Source organism: Hydractinia symbiolongicarpus, chromosome 5 (genome assembly GCF_029227915.1).
Source record: "Hydractinia symbiolongicarpus strain clone_291-10 chromosome 5, HSymV2.1, whole genome shotgun sequence".
Taxonomy (NCBI): Eukaryota; Metazoa; Cnidaria; class Hydrozoa; order Anthoathecata; family Hydractiniidae; genus Hydractinia; species Hydractinia symbiolongicarpus.
Window position 1 is genome coordinate 22,571,385 of NC_079879.1, and position 25,374 is coordinate 22,596,758.

Below are 25,374 nucleotides of genomic sequence, written 5' to 3' on the forward strand. Positions count from 1 at the left end.
AGAAAACTTGTTAAAGAATTACATATGTCATTAAACTAAGAAAATAGCATGCTTGGTGACAATAAGAAAACAGCAAATATGTCAGTATGCTGAAAATGGAGCAAGCTACGTATTAAAAGATTAGGGTTCGCTCTTTCTAGAAATTTTTTATCTACCACATGAACCAATGCAAAGAAAAATGTGATGGTAAGGTATTGCTAAATTTGTCACTCTCTACTTTTATTCCACCTTCACTTATTCACCAAAGAAGAGTAGCCAAGTATTATTTCTTTGAAACCAGTAAAAAACATTGTGAGGTGCAGGAAATGTGTTCCCTATCTTATTAACGACACATAACAGGATTACTCTTCAGCCGATTTACCTGTCTCTGTAAGGCCTATACATAAATAAATTTAGAATATTATAATGCAAGAATATTTAGGATGGTAATAAAAAGTAATCAATAAGAAACTGACTTGTTAGTGACACTGTCCTTTAAAGGTAGGTAAGAGCTCTCACATTATGCCCCTCTACCAAAGTTTTCTGAAGGTTTTCTTTTATGAGTATAATTGGGGTAAAATTTCGGGGCAGGATTTTATGCAACCAGATTCTAAAAGTTAGTTCATTTATTGTTGCATATAGGTAGATTTTTTTCTCTCCTTGCAATGTTTTCTTTTTGCATTTGATTAACATCAATATCGTTCTTTTCGTTTTCTACGATTCTCTTTTTATGATTTTTAAACGATCTACGGCAATCTCTTAGCTTCTATGATGCCATTTTCTTGATTTTTAAACGATCTATGGCGATCTTTTCGTTTTCTACAATCCTGTTTTCATGATTTTTAAACGATCTACAGCGATCTTTTCGTTTTCTACGATCCCATTTTCATGATTTTTAAACGATCTACAACGATATTTTTACTTTCTACAATGCCGTGGAGACAATCGCTTCTTAGACCTTAGATAAAAAAACCAATTAAAATAAACGAAGTTCGTATAATGAAACGAACTTTATAATTGTTAAAAATATTTCAATATAAAGACTAGCTAGATAATAGTCCAATTATAATAAACGAAATTCGTCTTTAAAAATGATACGAACTTTACTTTAAATGCTACAAACTTTATACAAACTTGTAATTTTGATGATACGAAAAAGTTTAAAAGTTTTTGATACGAATTATACGAACTACATACAAACATTTTGAGACGGTCCCTAACCAAACATCCTTGTTATAATCAGCCATACTCAATTTTTTGATTGGGGAATCACCTCCCTGCGCTCTTTCCTGTTGGGTTTTTATAGAAGCAAGATGTTTCCCTGATGTTTTTTGTATTTTGCGATATCAGTAACTGTTCATAAACAGAAATTCAGTGTCAGAACAACTTTACCTCTACAAATAGCTCAGTTTTTTTCATTAAAATACATTAGCTCGTCTTGGAAATGCAAGTGTGTTTACATACGACTGTTAGGTACGACCTAGGTACGACTGTTAGGTACGGCTATTAGGTACGGTAAGCTTTACCTAGCTAGCTGTTTTGTGTGCCTGTCGTCGTGTGTCAGGAAAAGCAAAACAGTGCGAGCATATATAGCGGCGGAAGAAGCTACCTAGTGCTGACGTGTATAAAGCCAGATATAAAAATTAAAAAAATCTAGATATTAATGGATAGTTTCATATTAACCAACATAACATAACACGAATTTTATTTGTTGACATCGTGGTGGGAAGCGCAACTATTTGTCACATTGCAGCTTCTTCTACCATTATTTGTTTGAATTATAACTCTTTGACTACACTTTTCTATTGGTCATTGATTAAAACCTTGCAGACGCGGCCATGTTTACGGAAACTGTAACACACACAAACAGAACACGGCAGAGGAAGACACAAACAGAAACAACTTTGAAAATGTTTTTACTTGTTTTTCTAGATTTGACAGAATTTTCTTACAGTTTTCTTACAAGACACACAGGGTTCCACTTGATACCCCATTCACCCCTTAATAGCTCGGTAACCTCTCACCTCAAAAAAACCTTTTGCTCGTATATCATATCGTAGTAGTATAGATGATGTTTAAAGCTTCTTAGGCTATATAGCTACCTCCCACGTTTAAAAAAGTTTATCTTATCCTGTTTATACTATGTTGAGAATTAGTAATTTAACATTTATTAAGTAAAATTAAGGATTAGCTACATAAATGTGGCATTATATTTGCTTTTTATCGAAATAAAGGAAATATAAAAATATAAAGCCACATTTTTTTTGTGTTTTACTACATTTTACTACATTCCTTGTCAGAAAGCTGCCATTTTTGTGATATTTTTTTTTTGGAATGAACTCAGTTTGACATCATCTCCTGGATGGCAGGTAAGGCTCCTTGAACATATGTTCATTGATTGAAACTTGGATCAAAAGAAGAAGAGTAAATCATTACAATTGGCTTTAATTTTGCGAATAATTATAAAATGTATTCTTATCATATTCGGCGATTCGGTTCAGCTTTGTTGCCATAGTGATGATTGAAATTTTGCTTAATTAACGAATCGCATTTGTGCTACATCCGCTATTTTTTAAATTTCTCTGGGTGAAAACAAGTTAGTTGGTAGGGGGTAGAATGCTAAAAAATGTGGTAATGGAAAAATAATTAGATAACGAAAGGTAACCGCAATAAAAATCTATCTGGAATGATGCTTAGCTATCTAGATTTTGCTCTTATCTTTTCTCAAACTTTTTAACATTGTTCTTAAAACTCCAAAATGTGTCTAGCTCTGCATTCTCTTCACCTAAAGTACAGAAACTTTTCACCTCCAAAAAATGTTCTGACGTCAAACCAACTCACTGAATATACATACCTTTTCGCAATAAGAAGCCTTCCAAACAGGTCAGAAACAATGAGCTGCATGAACTCAATAATAGAGTCAATACTCTTCCAAATTGAGTTCTAATATAAGATGGATACTTTTTACCAGATGTTTTGGTCAACACTGGCAGAAAGCCTGTGGCAATTCTTAATCTCAGCCCACCTGGTCTTTGCGTTTCAGTACAGACTCTGTGCAAATACTGATATAGGTGCGTGCCCTTCTTTTACGTTGCACTGTTTGCATGTTTTTTTATAAGATAAAGAAATTTCTAACCAGGCGGGTCATTATTCTTATTTATTATTTGGTTATTATTCTTTAAGGTTTTAAACAATACACACACCTATTGTTTTGACCTTTAAATCACAGCGTGATATTCTTATAAAAGAAAAAGCATTTATATTGATATGCAGGGAATGTATAGCATTCTTTTGATATTAAGGATAAAATGCATACTTGTTGTTTCCTTCTTTTGTTTTTATATTACATGGAGCTAAATGAACATTTAGCTCATGTTAATTGTGGTGACTGCAGTAATGTCTCGGTTGCCTTGTACTTACCAATGTTCTTAGGATCAAATATAAGGAAACTTTACTTGAAACAATATTGGTCAATACAGGATGGGAGACTTGCCTCGCCTACCAGCTTTAAGATGCCTCGCTTATTAGGACAGGCCTATAAATACCTGTATATTACCCATTTCAAGTTTGGCTCTGCAAACAACCAGTTAGAGCTAAAGATTCCCACCCGCCCTCCCTATACTATTCATAATGCTGTGTAGGGTTTGCCAAACTAACAACAATTTTGTTTTGTTTTATGTGATGTCACTCGGTCAACCAATGCGGAGTATCATTGCCTCATCACCACATAGCGTTCGTCACCGCAACCATTGTTAAAGACACAGTTATCCGAGTTCAGTATATGACTGGTTTAAAATGGCTTATCGCTCACGCATCAACAAAGATGGAGACACTTGCTCTAGCTGCATGGTTTCCTTGAACAACTATTTGGCTAGCAGTGTTGTCAAGGTTTTAGTCCAGCAGTGGGAGCAAGAGTCCTGGCTAATTACACATTGCGCGTTTCAACTGATGGGGATGTCGGGCTTCCTAAGTCAGCCAGAAGTTTGGACAGATACACGTGTGTGGCCTGTTGATTATATCATTACTTGATATTATTACTGTATGCTATTATTAATTTATAATATTATTATTATTTATATTGAAGAATAGAAGAGAATAATGAGATGTGAGGAAGTAATGCCGTGGGAGACATTCACAATTGCAGTGCAGCCAAGATGTGCATGTCATTGTGAGTGTGTCATACCATTAAAGTGCATTATGACGAAGAGAATAATGAGATATGCTGTGGTAGACATTCAAGCTTGTCGTACCATTGAAGTGCATATGTAATGCCGTGGGAGACATTCAAGCTTGTCGTTCCATTGAAGTGCATTATGATGAAATGATGATGAAATGCCGTGGTAGACATTCAAGCTTGTCGTACCATTGAAGTGCATTGTGACAGCAGAATAATGAGATATGCCGTGGGAGACATTCAAGCTTGTCGTACCATTGAAGTGCATATGATGAAATTAATGCAGTGGGGGACATTCAAGCTTGTCCTACCATTGAAGTGCATTATGATGAAATGCCGTGGGAGACACTCACAATGGAGTGCAGCCTAGATTGCATGTCATTGGGAGTGGGTCATACCATTGAAGTGCATTATGATGAAGAGAAGAACGAGATATGTCATGGGAGACACTCACAACGGAGTGCAGCCAAGATGTACGTGTCATTGTGAGTGTCTCATACCATTTAAGTGCATATGCTGGGGTTAGTGCTGTTTTTGTATCTGCACATGTATCTGTCCTGCCTGTTATTGTTTAATCTTATTGCCTGGCATCACAATCCATGACCCAAATATACAATTGCGTTCCAATGCGAAGGATGTTGTATAAATTTATTTCATAATACAATGTTCTCTACTATTATGATGTGTTTTTACTGAGGAACCCGGACAATTAATTTATGTTTATTTGTTTTTTGTGTCATGTACCCATTTTGTCCTCATATAAAAAATACAATGGGTGCCTGGGACAAGGTTCCGTGAATTTCAGGTCCAGGTGCTAGGCTGCACCCAGCACATTACAGCTTTGCCCAGGTGTTTTTGTGTGTTTACTCACGTTGTTGTGATGATCAATGCTGCCGATAATTTATTGCTTGTCCTCTCGTATCTAGTGCTTTTTGTGAAAGGAAACATGGAAAAAGAGGCCTTTAGGAGAAAAAAAACGCAAAATAATATATACAAGGTACTTAAAAAAGAGAAGACACACACATCCTTTTTATAAGAACACAAGCCTTCGATATTTTTGCCTTATTTGATATGATATAAAATCCCATGAGATGAGGGCACATGACAAAATTCAAACTCAAATCTTGGTAGATAAAGAACTCAGAGGTCTACTACAGTCTCACTAAATCTATACGACTCCACTACATGACATGTGTAAAGGTCAGAACCATCAGTGTATAATGTTGCAAGCTATAAATGTTGTGCAGAGTTCAAATAAATAAAACAAAAAAATGCAACCCAACGGTGCAACAGTGTGCGGGGGCAAATGAATTTTGCTGCTCTACATCCCCCCTATTTTTAAACTAATTTTAAGTAATTTTTATGTTTTAGGACCGCTTGATCAAACAAACAAAAGTAACGATGCTTTTTTTTCTTATTGATAGGCCTGAGTCTCGTTATTATAATCTGTTAAGTTCAGTTTTAACATATCTTATTAAAACTTGGTCAATATAATTACAGGGGGTCAAAAAATTGAATTTTTTTTTAAAGAAGAGAGTTTTTTAAAATGTTGGTGTATATATAGTTCATATTATGGATATACCTATGAACAACTATATTTTTGATGTAGAAATAAAATGCACAATAGAAAAATGGGAATCTACTTCGTTTAGTTCTTTATTTGATATTGTGACAAACTCAGGCAATATCCAAGCTTATACAATCCTTCAAATAATTAAAGGGATCTCAATGTGATAAATGCTGGACTGTGTAATAGATTTTTTTAAAATTCATTGAAACGCTCTTTTTGTTTTAAATATATCTGCTTTACATTTAAGGTCACAGTAACCCTTTTAAATGATATGAAAAAACATAATCAGTTAAGGTATATTGTACTATAACACTCTTATTACAAGTTTATAGCTATACATATAATGCTATTAACCCTTAAAATTTTCAGCTTTAACAATTCCCTTTTAAACTTAGAATCTCTTGAATAATTATATAATTGATTATTTCTGCGAAATATATTGCTATGCGCTTGTAAAAGTATACAAAAAGGATTATGTAATTATTAAGGTGATATGTTAAAGGGAACCTGAGGTATAAAATGATGTTGGACTTATATTATAGAGCTTAAAAAGTTGATTGACAAATCTTTTTAAATTTTCAAAAAGCTCTTCTCGTTTTCAAGATATTTGCATTTAAAGAATTTCAGATTTAATTATGCTCCATAAATTATGATGTCACATTTAAGTAATAGCAAATTTTGATATTTTTTGTCATTAGTAATTTAAGACCTGTTAAGGGATGTGTGTTTAAACTGTATTAATGCATAGATATTATAAAGGGGGGATTTAGAGTCAGCAAAAAGTCTTATTATGTTACAGAATTTAATTTTGCAAATTTTTAAATTTTAATTTTTTTGCAAAGTTTTCTTCCTGAAAGAATTTCTTACAATAATCAGGAGATTTATAGTGTATGTATGATCTGTACTTATTTGATTTGTAATTATATTTTGTTATAGATGAAATTAAAAGTTATGACACATGGGTACTAGAAGAAATGATAAATTCATAATTTTGCAATGATTTGCAGGCGAAGATTAAGTAGAAACCCATTATCAATTTTTGCATTACTTATAACAGTTACAGTCATATGTATTTTTTTAAGAAAAACGGACCTACCCTTTTTATCATTTGCTAACATTAAACAAGACAATTTAAAAGCATTCATAACAAATGTGGAACATGAATCAGTGGATGCAGATTCACAAAGTGAAGTTCAAAGATTGAAGGAGTTAGATGTTGATGGGGAACAATCTACTGATAAACTAGATCTGGAGCTTATAAGAAAATATAACGAAAGCCTGGCTGCTCAGGAAGAAGAAAATGACCCATTCAAAGTAAATACAAAAAAAAACCTTGTTGATTTTATTAATTTTAAGACTGACTTTAGAGAGACAAATTATACTGCAAATGATTTGAAGTTTACTATTGATGATTTAAATAATAGACAAATAATGTATAACATAGATGAATATCCAAATTTACCAGATAGTTATCCCGTTATTGTGGTGCAAGTTCATAAAAGAGTAGAATATTTTAAAGAATTACTTGATTCGTTACAACGGACAAGAGGTATTGAGAATGCCTTGCTTGTTATTAGTCACGATTTCTATACAGACGCTATGAATGCACTTATTAGAATGATTAAATTTTGTAGGGTAAGTAAAAGTATGGATTTTGTTGTAATAAAGATCAGTTGTGAATGTTGGCATTGTTCCCTATGTGCACATGCATCCTAACAGGAAAAAAAGAAAGAAGGACCATTTCAGGAAAATTGGCTATTTACCTTAATTTATCAATTTGAATGAATAAAATGTCAAAAAAGAATCGGAATTAGTTTTTTTAACCATCATCTAATTTTAAGTAGGTTTTGGTACATCTAAGATCTTATATATACAATCACTTTCTAAGTAAACCTATTTTTTAAACTCAGTATCATCACCTGTCTACATGGTTCATTTTAATTGAGAATCTTTGTATGATTAGAATAATGATTGTGTATATACATCCCAAACAATTTATTTTGGATTCCATTTTGTAAGTGTGCAGTGAAAAAAACAATAGAATTCAAAAGGCTGATCATTTAAACGTGAAGCAGCATTAAACACATCATTTTTAAATTATTAATCAACGATCAGTTTTTCCCTTTCTTTTTATTATTAAAGTATCATTTTTATAGAAATTGATCATTTTAAATATATAAAGATATTTCAACCTTAGATGCACCAAAAAAATTTGAGTACCCTATTTATAACATATTATCTCTTGTTTTTTGTTTGTTTGTTTTAGGTTATTCAAATTTTCTTTCCTTTTTCACAACAATTATATCCTGATACATTCCCTGGTCCCAGTAAAGATGATTGTCCACGAGATACAAAAAAAGAACAGTAAGTGTGTTTTATTTCTGATGTTTCGCATCAACTCTCTTTGTCAAATTTAAATTCTGCATTTTTTGTGATAGCATTGGAAGGAAATTAAATTGGTTTCCCCAAATTGGTAACATTTGTTCTTCCATGTCTTATGTAAGAGTTTTTTATATACAATTTTTATATACAATCAGACGCAGGTTAATTTCAGAGATATTTAAATAAGTGTCCAACACAAATGAGACATGGTTTTACAATGTTTGCTTCACTTCTTTTCTTCACAATAATTCTATAGATATTTTTGATTTATTTTTTTATAGCTAATAAATTTAAATTAAAAAACAATTACTTTGGTACTGCAGGTACCATACCTAGATAATATTCTTATCCATCTATGACAATTCGATGCTGTTTCTCCACTCTGTCAGAAATATCAAAGACCAACAAGAATGGTTAAAAATGTCGGGGAAAAAACAGAATCACTGAAATAAAATCAGGAATTTTAGTAAAAAAAATGTCCACCACCTATTCTGTGTGTCCCTACTGATATAAAAATAGTGCTTATTTCTTTTTATTAGAAACAAAATGCCTATCCGCTATACTTTTACATCGAAACACAGTAGTAAACTTTAAAAAAAGAAAACATAGTCGTATATAATAAAGTTTTAAAAAATTGACTTTACTATATTCTAGTGCGTCTAAACCTTAGTTATTAGCCATGTAGTAATTGCTAACGATGTCATTTCTCTATTTTGTAAGAATTTGTAATGTGAGTGTAATACTCCTAATAAAATGGTAATTATACCTTGACTTTTTCAGAGCAGTTCAGATGGGTTGCATTAACGCCGAGCACCCTGATAAGTATGGACATTATCGCGAGGCACACATAACAATGACAAAACATCATTGGTGGTGGAAGGTAAAAATAATTTTAATAAAGCCAGATGAAATAAAAAAGCAAAAGTACTAACAAACATAGTTTAAGTGTACTAACGAGTTTGTTTGTTATAAGAAGACAAATTGTTGTCAAATGAATCGTAGAACTTTAACTCCTTAAATTAATAAGTAATACGTTTTTAATAAAAAATGAAAGTAGGCACCATCCACAAAAATAATTTGATGAAATTCAAAAAAAAATCCACTATTCGCAAAAATTTGTAGAAATTGTGAAAGTTAATAACTGACTTTTTATTATTTGTTTATGGCTCACTTTTAAACATGCTATACCGCATACCGCAAAAATAAGTTTGCAAGAATAAGTAAAAGTTGTCGTTTACATTTTAAAGGTTTCAAATAAACAATATTCCTGTTTTATGTTCTTATACTTCACTTAACTAATTTGCTGTGGTAATATGTAGAGTACAAAATTTAGGGGATTTGTTCAAAAGGTACTGTTGACAACAACAAACATGATTATTTATTTTAGATCAATGTTGTTTTTGATAAACTGCTGGCAACCAAAGACCATCATGGGCCTGTTATGTTCATTGAAGAAGATCATTATGTTGTACCAAGTTTTTATGAAGCTTTGATGAAACTGCATGAATTCAAACATACGTAAGCATATTTTGAAATCAAACCTTAAAAACATAAACTGACTTAAATAAGGCAGTTTATCAATCAATACTTATTTTTTTGTAGTACTTTTTGTGCTTTTTACAAATTAGCAGATCTTTTTATACTTGGATAGTTCCTGTCACTTTTCTTGATTTTCTTTAGTGACCCACGTTGCAAAGACTCCTGTGAGATTTTAACCCTGGGAACGTATAATAACAAAGAAAATTATCAGTTCGAGGGAAGCAAGGTAATGTATGTTTGTGTAACCTGTTGTAGGAGAAGGTGGGAGGATTACATTAAAGCAAAAACTTTGTAGTACGTTTTGTACACTCATTGTATTCATTACAAAGACTTTGTGATTGTGATAGTGTTATACTTTGTAATACTCATGCTTATAACAAAAAATTCTGTAGTAGTTGATTAATTCTGTAAACTTTTATAAGCAATCTAAAGAGTATTCCAATTATTGAATACATCCTGCTCAATATACGAGGAGCTAAAATCAGGGGTTTTTTTTCTAATTAGAAAATCCTGATTTTATTAAATTCTGCAAGTACAGGCTTTTTGCTAACTCTAACATGGGGAAAAATTTGGTTTTAGGTTCTACTTGGCTCTTGGGTATCAACTCAGCACAATATGGGAATGGCTATGTATCGTTCTACGTGGGAGAAGATTAAGAAATGTGCTAACGTAAGTTTCTTTCCTGCCGGTGTCGTCATTGCTGCTGTCGTTGTCGTAGTTGTCGGTGTTGTCGTAGTTGTCGGTGTTGTCGTAGTTGTCGGTGTTGTCATAGTTGTCGGTGTTGTCATAGTTGTCGTAGTTGTCGGTGTTGTCATAGTGGTCGTAGTTATCGGTGTCGTTGTTGATTTGATTGTGTATGATTTACATCATAAAGCATGTTAGTAATTTTTATTTTGCCCGTAGGAATTTTGTACCTTCGATGATTACAATTGGGACTGGACGCTAATGCATCTAAGTAGATCGTGTGTGGGGAAGTTTTTATCAGTACTTGTGTACGAAGTACCGAGAATGTTCCATGTTGGAGATTGGTAAGAAGGTGTTTCTTTGTTATTAGTTTTCATTTTGTTTTAGTCAGAATGAGGTAGACGTCCGAAGTTTTGGGATTGTCATATCGGCTGTTAAAACAACCTTTTGAATTTCCGTGTTTTGAATAAATTTTACATTCTTTCATGATTAAAAACCGAAATATTTGTTTACTAAAATCAGAGAGTTGGAAATTTTGAAAACGTATTACGAAAGTGTCCTGTCAAGAAAAAAAAAACTGACAATCAGTAACCAAGTGTCCCTTAACAAAAAGAATAGATTCATGGAAATAGTTTTTATACGAGGTTTTTTTTACCTTGGTTAAGGAAAGGAAAATCAATTATAGAGCTAAAATAGTTCCGAAAAGTGAAATTTGAGCTGAAGAAACCTTTTACAAGCCTTTTTACCACTTCAATGTTTGCAAGACACTTAACAAAAATATCCTTTTTTTAGTGGACTTCATCATACGAAATCGTGCAACTCAAAAGACACGTTGAACAAAGTGAAAGCTATTATTGAGCGCAACAAAGACTTTATGTTCACCGATAAACTAAATATTGTCGTGCAATCTAGTCTTACCGGCGGCCAAAATCCAAACGGTGGATGGGGCGATGTAAGAGATCACGAACTTTGCCTTCGCTTTGTTACAGCTGAACAGTCTGTGATGAAAAGGTAACATTTTGTTACCGTCAATTTAGTTCAAATTTGCAGCTAATATTTCAATATTATGTTTGGTTACAAATTATATCGATTTTTTAACTTTTCATTCTGGTTTAAATATTTTTATATCACAATTATTAAAGCCGTATTTATACTTGGAGGAAAGTTATGCGGAGATTTTTATTTTAATATTTCGGCACAAGGCCAATGGGAATGCTTATTATCTTGTTGCTCGCTTTTAGCATTATTGGATCTGCTATGAGTCAAGGATTTTTTCGAATATCACTCATTTTATGTTTCTTGGACCTAATTTTCCTACGTTTAAATATCAAACATAATTTTGAATTATTAAAAAGTTCGGGCCGCTAAAAGTTTTTTAAAATGCAAAAGAAAAATATTTTTTATATATTTATCATATTTGGCATTATTTGTAAAAAATTGTGCATGCGTACAATTTTTATTTTGGCCGATTTGCGAAAGTTTATGGTCACGAATTTTTTCCGTCACTGCTAGAGTTTCTTGTCCTTTTCAACCTTTTTTTAAGGATTTTTTCAAGGAATGATTTTATTAGAATCTATTAGAGCCAAATACATTTTTTATTATTGGTCTACTTAAAAGGCTTGGGCTTACCTTTAACCTTAATTTAACCTTTCGTAAAATGATTTACTTTGAGGACTTTTGCGAGCAGAAAGTTTCGCGAGCATGATAAAAACGTAAAATTAAGGTCAGAAACGTTAGCGAAAGACCTTTTTTATTTGCAAATTTCGCGGTTGAATATATTTTTAATATCTAATTTCTCGAGAAGAAGATGGACCAAAACAGAAACCATCGCGAAAAGCAGTTACAAATCGCGAAACTTCTGCCCTTAAAGTATTCACGAAGATTTACCACTGATATTTATCAGCAAGGTTACAACAGACGCTTCCTAAGTCACTCCTAGCTTTTAGCAAGGCTTATATAATGGAGTGATAATATTCAAGTCACTTTACTTTTTAGTTGTTATATTCATGGTATAAAAAATAAAAATAGTCGTAATTTATTTTGTATTAAATTCTTTATGTTATATAAAGAGATTAATAAAAATTAGTTCTTCGCTTACGTTGTGATGTATTTTAAAATGTTTATCTAAATTTTAAGGTAGTCCTTCTCTTTTTTTAATAATGCAGAAATATCTACGTCGACACTATGTTTTGATTGTTTCAAAAGTTGTTGGGTTGCAAGAAGTCGAAAAGTTTCGCTGTCCTGTCATTTTCATTTAAACTTTAAATTGTTTTTTACGAGTAAAACCAATATAGTAAACTCTCTTTACCTCTAACACTATCTGGAATCAAAATTTTGGTCCCCTGTCAGATTTTCTCACCTTATATTCTCCATCTCGTTTTTTCTATATCTTTAACGAATCTCTAGGTGGCTTGCGAATTCCAGATACAATTCACTTTACTTTTTCTTTTACAAAGACTTTAAGATGAAAGAAAGGAATTTATTGAATATTCGTAAAGTAAGTTTATGTCTGACTTTAGTTGAAAGTTTACAAATTACGGGAAGTAGTTTTTAAAATATTTCAGCTGGATTTAGAATTAAATCAGCAATTCTTATTTTAACACTATTTTTTTTTAGATACTCACACATACCAAAAAGGTAAAAATTTCTGGGAACGCGGATGTTGGACAGGATTCATCAAGGCTAGGCAATATGCGTAAAAATTACCCTACCTGAGCTGGAAAAATGCTTATAAACATGCTTATAAAAACAAATTTTGGCTGTTGCAGGTTCAAGGTCCCTTGTTTCGAATTTGTATAGGTCCAGAAAAAAGTAAAAAAAAACAACGCCTGAATATATAACGTAGAGAAATAAAAATGGTGTCTATGAGTTACGAGGACAATATATCAAAATACATTGGTATATTATTCATTTGATTTTCTTTTTCTTTTTTTTTTTTTTTGTTCAGCATAAAGTCAGTGTTAAGTGTTAAATTTTCGCGAAATAATATTCTCACGTAAAGAAAATTTAGCTTAAATTGCAAAAATAAATTCTCCCAAAATCTTTTATTGCTTTATTTTTGAAATTCGCGAATTCACATTAAGTAGTACCCTTGAACTTTTTCAGCGGAGTATTTTATGTTGATTAATTTTCGCGATAGTGAGGTAAAAAAGAAAATAAATTTCGCGAATATTGATTTTCGCGAATTAGTCATGTCGAGATAATTCGCGAATATTGTTTTCGCGAATAAACTTTTAGGTTTTTTGTGAAGGATTATTTTTCTTACAAATCCAATTTTGTTTTGCAATCTCTCTCAAGCCTATTTATTGAGATAAGGTAGCATTTAATTGATTTCCTTATCTCACCGAGACTGATCAGTACTACAAAAAAATTTACGAGAAAAGAACAGAGAAAAGAAATTCTTTTCAAAATTCTGCGAAGTTAATTTTAGCTAAAAAGTTATTTCAAGTAATGTAGCGAAGATTAATTTCCGAAAATTTCCATGAAAAAGTTTTTTCGCGAATACAAATAAAATTTGTAAAATTCGCGAAAATTAATCAATTTAAGGTAGCATCTGTCTCTTGCATGGATGAGTAAATCATGTTTGACGGGGCCAGTAAGAAAAGTAACAATGTAGTAATAATAGCTATGTGGGGCTAGCTATCTTTCTTCGTTAATTTTTTTACCTTAAAAGGCGAGTATTTACATTGCACTAAGATAAGTTGGGCATCGTCCATTGTACGAAATTGACTGTTCACTTCGTTACGTGAAGTCAAGAAACTTTGTTTACATGTCTTTCTCTCTGCCAAGCTATATTTCACCTGCGATTAATTCAACCACAAACGTTCATCATATACCTATTTGTCACTGCATATTGTATCTGAACGCTGTAAAGTTTCAGGAAAATAGTCCTCATCGAATTCTGATCTTAATGTTGCGCACGATTTTGCAGAAGGGCTTCTCATATATCTGTATTTCCAACGCCCAAACCAACTTACCAGCAAACTTTTAAACGCTTCCCGAAAATCCGAATTCCGATAAGCGTACACGATTGGATTCATCATGGAATTGCTGTAGTGAAGAAACTTTACAAACGGGATCGCTTTCTGCATGATAGCAACCCGGCAAGTTGGTGCATCGCAGTATACATATAAGATATTCAATAAGAAGAATGGCAGCCAACATGCTACAAACAAAGCAATGACAATAGCTATCATTCTTGCCAATCGCATTTCTTGCTGAAGCCGTCTTTGTTCTGTTGCGTGTTGCTGTGCTACTTTATAGATTCCAATGTAAGAGCCAACGATAATAACAGTAGGACTTACAAACCCGACTAAAACTATGTACACGTTGTAGCTGGTCCAGTTGTGGAAAGCTTTTACAAAATACAATCCTGAGTTGACTAACGCGAATATCCATACGAACGCTGTCGCACCAACAATTAGATGCGTTTTGCGCGATAGATTGCGATGTGATGCCGGGCGAACAACAGCGAAGAGTCTTTCCAAACTGATAACTGTAAGATTCACGATCGATGCAACACCGCACATTATATCAAATGCAACAAAAACAAAATGAGGAGCGCTGGACAGAGGAAGACTCTCTAAAAAACAATAAAATTAAAAATTTAGTATGTTGAGCAGTATAGCTTAATAATAGCTTTACAGGTTTACAGGTTTACGGCTTTACAGGTTTACGTGTTTACGTATTTACGGGTTTACGAGTTTATAGGTTTACGTATTTACGTATTTACGAGCTTATAGGTTTACGTGTTTACAGAATTACGTGTTTACACATGCACCGTTGTTCCTACAAATTAAACGGTTAGTTCCTGAAAGCATTGTTAGATTGTTTTAGATCTTTTTGCCTTCGCAAGCGTACTCATAAAATTTTGTTTACTATAGTGGAACCCGTCATACGAAGAGTTAGCTGGTAAAAGAGTCTGCTTTGGATAGGTTTAATCTAACATTTTTCAACAGTAATTGGTGAAAGTGTTAAATTAGGGGAATCTTGTTGTGATTATGGCTTAATGGGTCGAAAGAGGCGTTGAATAAAAACATAAAAAATAACCAATTTCCTAAAAAAAATCTCGTATTCCAGAGGTGACCGCTTTAGAGTAAACAGCCTAAGGGAGGTTCTACTATATTTGAATTAAAAAGATTTAGGCCACAAACAGCTAAAATCTGCTTGTTACTAAGAGTAAAACTTTCATTTTGGTCCCCAGAGCTCTTTGAGATAAAATGTTTATCTCAAAAGGGTTTATCTCACAGAGCTCTGGGGTCAAGATTGTGAGACTTTTTCTTTATAAAAAACAATTTCCTTTGCGCTTAGTACATATTTACGTGATAAATAATTATGATTTTAATTACTACACCTTATTTTCTTTATAAAAAAATTATTTATTAAGAACACGAGGCTTAAAACTGGTGATTTTCATTGTAGAGTAAGACCCTTTATCTCTCGTTATAAAGAGAGACTGACAGCCCTGAGAACGAGGTCGTTGGAAGTGTATTCTATCTGCACCGTCTTGCCAAAAGACCTCTGCAAGGGAGAGTGATAGCAGCAAAAAAGATTTAAATGACACATAATCACTGCATAATAAAAACGAACCCCTATGGAGCATAGTAATCGCAAATTTGCACCTAATCATGGAAAACAATAAAACGAATTGCAGGTTATCTAATCTTTTGGTATTTCACTCTCCTACTTAGAGCTCATACATGTTATCTTGTCTTCAGTTTCATTGGAGGTTGTAGAAAATGAATTCTGTTTAACGTCAGTAGACAGATAAAAGATCTAAAATTTATTTCAGAAGGTGCCATCTTTTACGCTTATGTCTCGTTTATACCCCGATAACACTTGATGTTATCGATAAATTTCGCTAAAATAAGGAACAAACGTTTCGAAAGTAATGTCATGTTATTTATACAACCGATCTATCTGTTTACTTTTACTTACTTATCTGAACCCACATCCAAAATGGTACGGAAAATAACCCAACCAATATGTCTGAAACAGCGAGACTAACAACAAAATAATTTGTCACTGTTCGTATTTTTCTCCCAACGATTATAAAAGCGCCAATGACTAACACATTTCCACCTATGATGCATATAACTAACAAACCCAACATAAATAAACCAAGCACGTCAACTATTGTAAAATTCTTGACAGCATCGTGAGTGCCGTTGACCAAGTTGGTGTTTGCACTGACGTTGCCTGACGTAAAATTCAACATCACTCTTTAGAGAACTATCTAGAAAAAGTTAGAAATTTGTCTGAAAATAGCTCTCAATTAGTAGTACACATGTAAATTTATGGATGAATTAATTGTGCTATGATCCCATTTGCAGGACCCTTATTGACAACAGTACTAACAAAAACTAAAAATCCTATCCTTGTTAAATGATCAGGATACTAAATAATTATATTTTTTTTAAGTTGCTGTAAGTTAGAGAGTACATAGTTAAACTAAAAGACAAAACTTTAACCATTCTCATACCCAGAGCTTTTTGTGATTAAAAAACCTCGAAAGAAGGTTTTAATCTTATCCCAAAGAGCTCTGGGGTCGAGAACGAACTTTACCAGCTTTTTTTAATTTTTGATGCGTTAACACTCTGTATGATTACGTTTTTTTAGTTTAGGATTTAGGATCGCATCGGCGATGTAGGTTACATTTGAATCCGTACACAGAGACTAAAAGGAGCCGGGGGACCATTACCAAAACTGGGAAACTATTTTCCGGCAAAATAAACTTAAAAATACAACATTTTCTACAAGGCCACATCCATGGTGCCATCCAAAGGAGATAAGTTAGTAACTTTCCCATATCAAGTTTATTTTGGACCGTGCTACTTCAAAATATTTCGGGGACCCTGCAAATACAAACTTCTTTATGGATTTTTCTTCTACTCCTCTTTGAGTTGATGAAGTCCAAAAATTAATAGCATATTTCGTTCCCCCATTATACGGTCTTTTACGGTGTATTTGCAGAATAATACCCAACTTTTTGTGTGTGAACAAAAGAGGATGCTGCGATAATAGTTTGCAAATTATTCTCTGAACAAAAGTAATTGACGCATTTTCTTTATAAAGTTAGAAAAACAATTATAATGTTCTTAAATTTTTAATATTTTTCCTCTTAACACTTTAACCTTTTACGTTGCCTGTTATTTTATTTTAAAGTTTCCCCAGTATTTTCAAATAATTGCTTTTTTTATAAACAAAGGATACTAATGCTTAAAATTGCAAAAAAGTGCAATGTACAGTTTGTATTCTTTGACAATAAATGCTAACATTTTCACAAAACCAATAGCAGCAGAAACCGAAAGAACAACAACAGCAACAACAAAAAAAAAACAATACAATACAGGCAACTAACTCTCTCCAAGTGTTTATGCGTAGGCATATAAAAGATTCAAGTTACCCTATTCTTCTGAATATTGCACCAATGCACCCCTCTCTTCTTGTTTCTGGCATCAGCTGCCACAACTAACGTTATGAAAGAAACCAAAACTCGTTTAACACAATAGTTGGCAAGCTTGTCTTAGTTTTACAACAAAAAAGAACCTCCTTATCAGTTATATTATTTTTATGTAGATATTGAATGTTGTCTTTCTCACTGGTTTGTGTTTTTATTATATTATAATATCTATCTGCAGCTGTAACTTTGAATTATGTATATCAAATTTTTGGAAGAGAAATGTGTGTTTTCAAATGATAAAAAATCTGCTGGAATAATTAGCTAGTTTTTTTTGCCATAAATTACTAAATTATTCATCTATAATGGAGAAAAAAGAGAAATCATGTGCGCGATGTAACATAACAAACTCGTACCAAATCTGTTACAAGAAAATGTATGTGTTCTTAACACAGTGGCCATCTTATAATTCCCGAACCAAGTAACGCCTTATTGGAAATGCAAATTCTCCAAAAAAGTATTTTGATATAATGAAACGCAACTTATCATTGTGGGGGTAAATAAATGCAGATTTGTGAAAATCTATCACCACAAAACTTTTGGCGTATAAAAATATATAAAAGCTTTGATCACAACCTTGTCTTCAGGGTTCTTTTATGTCTATGATATTCCATCTAATATTACAGAACCGATTAATTAGTTGATTCAGAAGGGAAAAAACGAATTCCTAAACACTCCGGTACGTGTGTGCATAGCTTTTAACCGAACTTTTTCACGCGTGCATGAAACTGAGTTTGCTCCACTTTACTAGACATTGACTAAAGCAAACCGAATGTAAAATGTCTCTGTCTCGTTTGTAACAATTAATAGGAGCATTAGTCGACACTTTCCAACTAAAGAAGTGTTCATCATTGCTTGCGATGTGTTGTGACCATTTGTTTGCATATGGTTTCGATGATGTAGTTTGCACCGCATGAGCAGGTGCCTTCGTAATTCACACAACATGTGAGATGAGATTTATCTTTAAAAATCGAATGTAAATTCTGTCAATTAGATTTTTAATGGAAAAAAGAAATCAAATTCAGTGAATAAACTCAGGCTCTCCATCTATACTTAAATAGAACATAAGTAGGGTTTATCCTATTAAATTTGGTTACCAAAAAAAGAATTTAAACATATTGTATAAAAACCGGAACAAGAAGCTACAGAGCAGACAAGCGACCAACACGTATATACAATACACCTTCAGCCTGCTGCACGGTTGTAATGCGACATTCACGTGACAAAAAAACGTCAACGGTCTACCTAAAAAAAGTTTTCTCAAAAGTCGCTGGATAAAACTTTGACGTAAATAGCCGACATTATGTCCTTTCCAATTTGTTTGTAGCACTTTCACAGTTTCAAGGTCTTTTTTCGAGAAATTTTTTTAGGCATCAAAATAGAAAGAAAATTCCTAAGCACAACCAGATCGCATGCGGAAATCGTTCTACTCATATCAAACAGGTTGTGGGTTCCAATTCCATGTAAGGCTGTTGTCTAATTGTACAGAAATTTTAGAAATAATTTTGTGGATCAAAATGAAGCTTTACCGCCCTTGTTGTCCCCCCTGAAAACAATTGACCGAGTATATCCTTCGAAATTAATAAGGATAAGCACAGATAAAAAAAATCACTTTTCAAGCTCACCTAGCTTCATTTCAAGGTTTCCAAGTTCCTGCAGACAAGTCGTGCAAAAGGATACGACGCATAATGCGTAAATATAACAACATGTAAAATATATTTTAAGGGAATTTAAATACAACAATTACAAAACTATTTTAACACCCTCCTTTCGTGGGGGTAATGGATCAGGTCTTCGTTTCGACATTTCAGAGTCTGGAAAGAAATGAGGTCTTTCTTTACCAGCAGCAACATAATTGTTCGTCTAAATACAAAAAAATAGTGTTGTTTGTAATTTAATTTGTATAGAGAAAATCAAGCTGTGGAGGATACACAGATTGGACAGAGCAAACTCTTAAACAACAAAAATTGTTTAAACACTGTTTTAGCCTGATTTATTGCTCTCCATTGGTGCCATTTGTCAATATTAAAAATGCCATTGTCGTCAAAGATTGCAGCAGCAGTATTTAAAATTTGTAAAAATTAATGACAATTTGTTATTAGGCAACCTTAGCAACGTTGATTACAGAAATATCAGACCGCTATAACAAAAGGGATTTTTTTTATAATTTTAAAGTATATATACTTACAATTTCTTCTTTAATAAAATAATAAAGTGAGGTTGGCAGAATTCCAGCCCAAAAAACAATCAGTCCAAATGTTTTCGGAGTCCATTTAAAATGTTTTGTTGTAGTTTCTCGCATTGTCATCCATCTATCAATAGCAGGATCTGCCTAAAATATGAAAAACAATTTGGATGCTGCTCTTTGTAGCAAACAGTGGACTGTTTTTTGTAGCAAACAGTAAAAATATGCAATATAATTTTACCAATTACATTTGTCAAAATATAATTTTTCCAAATGTATGAGATCTTTTCTATCAGGAAAATCAATTAAGTGGGTCAGCAACCTCACTCTAACTTTGCTAAGAATATAGTTTTACTGCATGAAAATTCAGTTATTACTGGGATTCTTTTTGGGTAATTTATCTCCCCTTTTTTATTTAGTGGTAAATAGACATGCTGAAGGTAAACTCAGGTACAACTTCCTTTGGCTTTAATAGGGCTAAGCATAAAAATCGACTTAAAAATGTTAAGGTACCAATTTGTTTTATTTTTTTTAGCCTAGAAAGCTCTGAATCTACCCAATCCTTTAAAGTTAAGCTATAGGAATTGTTAGAAGGAGGTAAGAGAAATTTTGATTTCAAATTTTGACTTTTCACAATATATATACATATAATGAGAGTTCCAAAAATCTTTTGAAGCTTTGAACGAACGTTTTTGATAATAAAAAACAGTTCAGGAGATAACTTACAACGGGAAACCATTAACTATTTGGAAAAAGGGTAACCGTTTGTCAAAAGGAAAACTAGAAGGTTTCACACTGTGACTAAAACATAATGGCTGCAGAACATTAGAAAAAATGCTAGGGTTGTTTTGGTATATAGCTAGCTAAAACTTGAACTTATTTCTATCAACTGATAGTTTTATACAATTTTAATAATTTACATAAAAGATAATCTCAGCTGTGTAGTTTAAAACCAAACAATGCCTGAAAAAAGTGCCTTTTTCCAAATGTTGTCTGCATGGTATGTTACAAGGAATTGCATTTTGGGAATGCTCCGGGCGAGTTCGGGAAAATGCGAACGGTTTCTGAGGACAACTGCCAATTTAATTCTTATGCCACCATAAAAAATATGTTAAGTTCACGTCCTGAATACCCTGCAAAAATAAGTCCGTCAGTCGCGCGGGCGTATTTCTGCCAGAGATTTTCAGATCGGAGCAAGTAAATTTGTTCCAAGGGCTAAAAAACAGTACAGCGCCACTCAACATTGTTTGTAGACTCTTTTTTGCCGCTAGGCACACAGGAGTACCCTAAAGGAATTAATTTTTACGGAAATTTATTTTTCGCAAATTTTAGTTTACGCAAATTTTTTTTTTTTGAAAAATATCCCGATAAAAATTAGTTCTTGCAAAAATTAGGTCTTGCAAAGATTAATTCCCTTATATTCCGTTTGGGTCAGAAAAATTTTTATCCAGGTTTTTTCCGACTTACCGACTTGGGTTTTTATTACCAAAAGTTTAAATTTTGCTTTACAGGCTAAGCACCTTGTGTACAAATCCTTTTTTGTTTAGTGAATTTCTCCATGTTTCTCGCTTATTTGGGGTGGTAATTAATGGTTACTCAGATAGAAAACTTCTTTTCTTCCTTAATAAAGAGTAGTTGAAGTCATAAAAATTGTGTTTTCTGAAGTTAAAAGGTTTTTAGCTAGCTAAGCTTAGCCAGTTGGCTATATGTCATAAAAAGAATTAACATAACATTGTAAGAAATAGAATAAGTTAGCTAGCTATATATACCTATACTTGCAATACACATTTACGATATTTTAATTGTAACGTTCCTACGGCTCTCCATTGTTCTACAATATCAGAAAAAGGGAGGTAAAAATCGTGCTTTTAAGGGAGATTTTCACAAAGCGAATTGAACGGCGAATTCGACGGCGAATTCGACGGCGAATTGTATCTGAGCATGCACAGTTTTGTTTATTTTGATTTTGCATCGAAATATTCGCTTCGCTGAAAAGAAGAAACAGTTCCTACTTTTTCGCGGCTAAAGGTTTCACTGCTAGTTTTTGACCAATCAGAACGCGGGTAAACTAATGGAAACAATGACCTTGGCGCCTATTTTGTCGAAAAAATTAAAAAGCGAATTCGCCTTTGAATTCGCCGTTCAATTCGCTTCGTGAAAATCCCCCTTTATGAGAGTTTGTTAGAGACGAAAGGGTGTTTTCTCCAGTTTTTTAACTTCCGTCATATCAATTTTTTTCAAATTTTCAGGAAACGTTAATAGTAATAAGATACAACTATGTGTACTTTTCATTAAAAACAAAACACAGCAAGAAAAGTTATAACAAAAAAACATGTTTTCTCCTTAATAAACTCTTATAAAAGTGTGATGTTCTTCTTTTATAAAAGTGTTGATGATACCTCCTCCGATCGCAAAATAAGCTGCGATTGAGTGTCGGTTTTCCCGAATTATCGTAAAGGTGTATATTATTATCTAGCTAGCAGCTAGCTAGTCTGGATTGCTACACGGAGATTTTTCAGTGAATATGTTTTAAAAATCGATAAAATAATTGACAAAAATATCTTATTAAGCTACTTACAATTAACCCGCCATAGTCCGCAGGTGTTTTGGGAGAAGGACGTGGTAAGTAACCTTTACCTACTCTCCGAACATTTCTCGCCAGCTGCGACGCCATTTTGATTTCGCAAATGGAGAAAGGCTAACACTTTATTTAGACTCAATCAATATATAATCACATATATGCGTGCTATATACAGTTATTCGAGACTCCCGGTTATTCGAAGCCTCAAGGGGGATAAGAATTTACTTCGAATAACCGGGAGTTCAAATAACTGAAAAATTCGTTTTCCCGCCAGATTTTCAACTTAACCTTAATGGGATGGACTTTTCTTAAGTAATTGAGGCATTGTGGTTCAATTGAGCGTGTAAACACAAAGAATTTTTACTTTTTGAAGAAAGAATAAATTTGAACAAATTGTTAACAGGTTTTAAAATATAAAAGTTATAAAGAAAATGTATCTAGTAAATACAAGGAGTTCAACTCTTAAAAAAATCTTTAATGCTACATTGTTTTTTACTATCGATGTAGTGTTTTTGACATGTACGTGTTATCATGTTTAACTGCTTTCTGATTTCAAGACCATTCTCGTCAAACAAAAACCATCTTTCCAACAATTCTAAGGCCTCTTCCAACTCTGACTGCTTTGGCTTCTTCGGGGGGATGTCATGTGCCTCAATTTCATCATCATCGTCATCTTCGAGATTCGGCGCGTTTTGATCTTTGTCCTCATTAAGTACGATTTCCACGATTTCCTTATCAGTCAATTCAATTGATTTACTCGTGCATACCTCAAAATCAATATCCACAAAATCATCTGCGTTAAAGATGTCGCCGTCAACTTCTCTTTTTTTCAACTCGCTTATGCTGTCAGAAAGAGATTTAAATGGGTCATCAGCATCATTGAGACTCGTGATCTGTGCTTCTTTTGAGATGCCTGCTTTCTTAAAGCAGTTTTTAACGGTGTCTTTTGAAACAGCGTCCCATAATTTGACCAAGATTTGCATCCCTTCAAGAATGTTAATTTTAGGGACCTCTTTACCGCCGTCAATGAACTTTATTTGACGTTTCACAAGATTTGACCGGTAATATGCCTTCAATGCTCGGATTACACCTTGATCCATGGGCTGGGTCTTAGACGTTGTATTTGGTGGTAGAAAAACTAATTCTACTGCTTTAAGACCAGTGACTTCTGGATGAGCTGGGCAATTGTCAATTATCAAGACAATCTTTCGACCCGCAGTTTCAAATTTAACATCGAGTTTTTTCACATAATCGGTAAAGATTTCAGAATCCATCCAGGCCTTCTTTTGAGCTTTGTACTGACAGGGAAGACTTCTGACTCCTTTGAAACAGCGCGGTGTAACCGATTTTTCGATAACGAACATGGGCAACTTTTCACCTAGGGCATTTCCTGCTGCAAGTCCTGTTAAACGAACTTTGCTGAACTTTCCACCAGCACATCTTTCACCTTTGGCATGATAGGTATTTGTTGGAAGCATCTGGTAGAACAAGCCGAATTCATCAGCATTGAAAATGTCTTGTAAATCATAGCGTGACAAAATGGTTGGCAGGTGTGTTTCTTCCCAGCTTGCTGTCATCCCTGGTGTACAAGACTTTTCCTCCATAGAAATAATTCTGTAAATGATGTTTTGTCTGTACTTCCATCTGTCTAGCCAGCCTTCTGAAGCTTTAAAATCAGGTTCGTTGAATTGCTTTGCAAAATCCAATGCTTTTTCTCGAATGATTTGACCACTAATCGGCACAGTTCTTTCACGAGCGTTAACGAACCACTTGTAAACTGTTTTATCAATGTTATCGTATTTTCCGGAAGAAAGCTTTTGTCTTTTAACTCCATACTGGCCTGATTCATACTTGGTAAAAATGTCACTTTTATTCTTAACCCAGTATGAAAGTGTGTTAGGTGGGCACCATACTTTTTAGCAATAGACTTTTTAGTTGTTCCTTCTTTTTCAAGCTCTTTCAAAGCAAGATATTTTTCTTTGATCGTCAGAACAGTTTTCTTCCTTGACGTTGTCTGAGCGGTTGCCATCTTTAATGTGGATTTGAAGAGCCTTTAAAAAGTTTGTTTACATCCACCCACTTGTTTTTTAATCGAGCTTTCGAAACGTTCGAAAATTAGATGAAACGTTTGAAAATCAAAGGAAACGTTCGAATTTTGAATGATCCTTTTAAAACGTTCGAATGTTATAAAACGAAACGAAACAACACAACAACCAAGCAGTCACACCACAATTAGGACGAAGAAGTGAAAATTACAATGGATCTTGTTTCAATGATAATCAACGAAACACAGCCGATAGAAATCATTCTTATCAAGTATTATGAGAGTAACTCAACCGTTATGGGATATCATGAGTATCAAAAGAAATGGAACGCTGTTATTGGTGAAGTCCTAGAAGCTAAAATGGAACCAACAAACGACATAGACAAATATGCAGTGGCGGTCTGCAAAAAAGGAGATATTGTTGGTCATTTGCCTAAAGGAAAAACAGGAAAATTTGCCAAAACGATATTTTACTTTCTGAAGTCAGAGATGTTGTGTACTTGCAAAGTAAAAGTGACAGGGAAAAGAACTAACTTTGGAGATGATAAGGGATTGAGGATCCCCTGTTTGCTTCAATTCTCTGGACCGAAGGAGAATATTGAACTTTTGAAGAAATTGCTTGAAGAGTGTAAATAGCCATGAATATTGAAACCTGATTTTTTGAAGAAAAAAAGTGTTTTAATCGCAGAAAATCAATGTTCTCACTCGACGATCTCCCAATAAGAAAAATTCGAATAACTGAGGGTGACTTAGCCTATAATTGGTACATGTTTCAAA

At 33.3% G+C, this 25,374-nt stretch overlaps 4 protein-coding genes across 4 annotated transcripts; 1 reads left to right on the forward strand and 3 right to left on the reverse strand.

The window, feature by feature from the left end:
* Window positions 1-6,321: 6,321 nt before the first annotated feature.
* Window positions 6,322-12,506, forward strand: LOC130645414 (alpha-1,6-mannosyl-glycoprotein 2-beta-N-acetylglucosaminyltransferase-like). Its single transcript, XM_057451402.1, has 8 exons — window positions 6,322-7,358; window positions 7,990-8,087; window positions 8,886-8,985; window positions 9,493-9,623; window positions 9,786-9,870; window positions 10,224-10,313; window positions 10,548-10,672; window positions 11,121-12,506. Exons 1-8 carry the CDS (start codon window positions 6,720-6,722, stop codon window positions 11,341-11,343), a joined length of 1,491 nt encoding a protein of 496 aa, XP_057307385.1. The 5' UTR covers window positions 6,322-6,719; the 3' UTR covers window positions 11,344-12,506.
* A 1,435-nt stretch (window positions 12,507-13,941) lies between these two features.
* LOC130645419 (5-hydroxytryptamine receptor 2B-like) lies at window positions 13,942-17,861 on the reverse strand. The gene is made up of 3 exons (XM_057451405.1): window positions 17,734-17,861; window positions 16,266-16,563; window positions 13,942-14,910 (listed from the first exon to the last, which is right to left on the reverse strand). Exons 2-3 carry the CDS (start codon window positions 16,543-16,545, stop codon window positions 14,165-14,167), a joined length of 1,026 nt encoding a protein of 341 aa, XP_057307388.1. The 5' UTR covers window positions 16,546-16,563; window positions 17,734-17,861; the 3' UTR covers window positions 13,942-14,164.
* A 1,625-nt stretch (window positions 17,862-19,486) lies between these two features.
* LOC130645420 (uncharacterized) lies at window positions 19,487-22,707 on the reverse strand. Its single transcript, XM_057451406.1, has 3 exons — window positions 22,551-22,707; window positions 19,976-20,119; window positions 19,487-19,650 (listed from the first exon to the last, which is right to left on the reverse strand). The coding sequence occupies exons 1-3, from the start codon at window positions 22,644-22,646 to the stop codon at window positions 19,531-19,533; spliced, it is 360 nt and encodes a 119-aa protein (XP_057307389.1). The 5' UTR covers window positions 22,647-22,707; the 3' UTR covers window positions 19,487-19,530.
* Window positions 22,683-24,582, reverse strand: LOC130646059 (tigger transposable element-derived protein 4-like). Its single transcript, XM_057452195.1, has 3 exons — window positions 24,390-24,582; window positions 23,038-24,330; window positions 22,683-22,687 (listed from the first exon to the last, which is right to left on the reverse strand). The coding sequence occupies exons 1-3, from the start codon at window positions 24,580-24,582 to the stop codon at window positions 22,683-22,685; spliced, it is 1,491 nt and encodes a 496-aa protein (XP_057308178.1).
* Between the last annotated feature and the right edge of the window lie 792 nt (window positions 24,583-25,374).

Coding starts and splice junctions, on each gene's coding strand:
- LOC130645414 (XM_057451402.1), top strand. CDS start 6,720: ATGATTTGCAGGCGAAGATTAAGTAGAAACCCATTATCAATTTTTGCA. Junction 9,624..9,785: donor CTGCATGAATTCAAACATAC/GTAAGCATATTT, acceptor GATTTTCTTTAG/TGACCCACGTTGCAAAGACT. Junction 10,314..10,547: donor AGATTAAGAAATGTGCTAAC/GTAAGTTTCTTT, acceptor TTTTGCCCGTAG/GAATTTTGTACCTTCGATGA.
- LOC130645419 (XM_057451405.1), bottom strand. CDS start 16,545: ATGTTGAATTTTACGTCAGGCAACGTCAGTGCAAACACCAACTTGGTC. Junction 14,911..16,265: donor TTGGATGTGGGTTCAGATAA/GTAAGTAAAAGT, acceptor ATTGTTTTTTAG/AGAGTCTTCCTCTGTCCAGC.
- LOC130645420 (XM_057451406.1), bottom strand. CDS start 22,646: ATGGCGTCGCAGCTGGCGAGAAATGTTCGGAGAGTAGGTAAAGGTTAC. Junction 20,120..22,550: donor CGGACTATGGCGGGTTAATT/GTAAGTAGCTTA, acceptor TTCATATTTTAG/GCAGATCCTGCTATTGATAG. Junction 19,651..19,975: donor ATTTTATTAAAGAAGAAATT/GTAAGTATATAT, acceptor TTTTGTATTTAG/ACGAACAATTATGTTGCTGC.
- LOC130646059 (XM_057452195.1), bottom strand. CDS start 24,582: ATGGCAACCGCTCAGACAACGTCAAGGAAGAAAACTGTTCTGACGATC. Junction 24,331..24,389: donor ACCAAGTATGAATCAGGCCA/GTATGGAGTTAA, acceptor TTGATAAAACAG/TTTACAAGTGGTTCGTTAAC.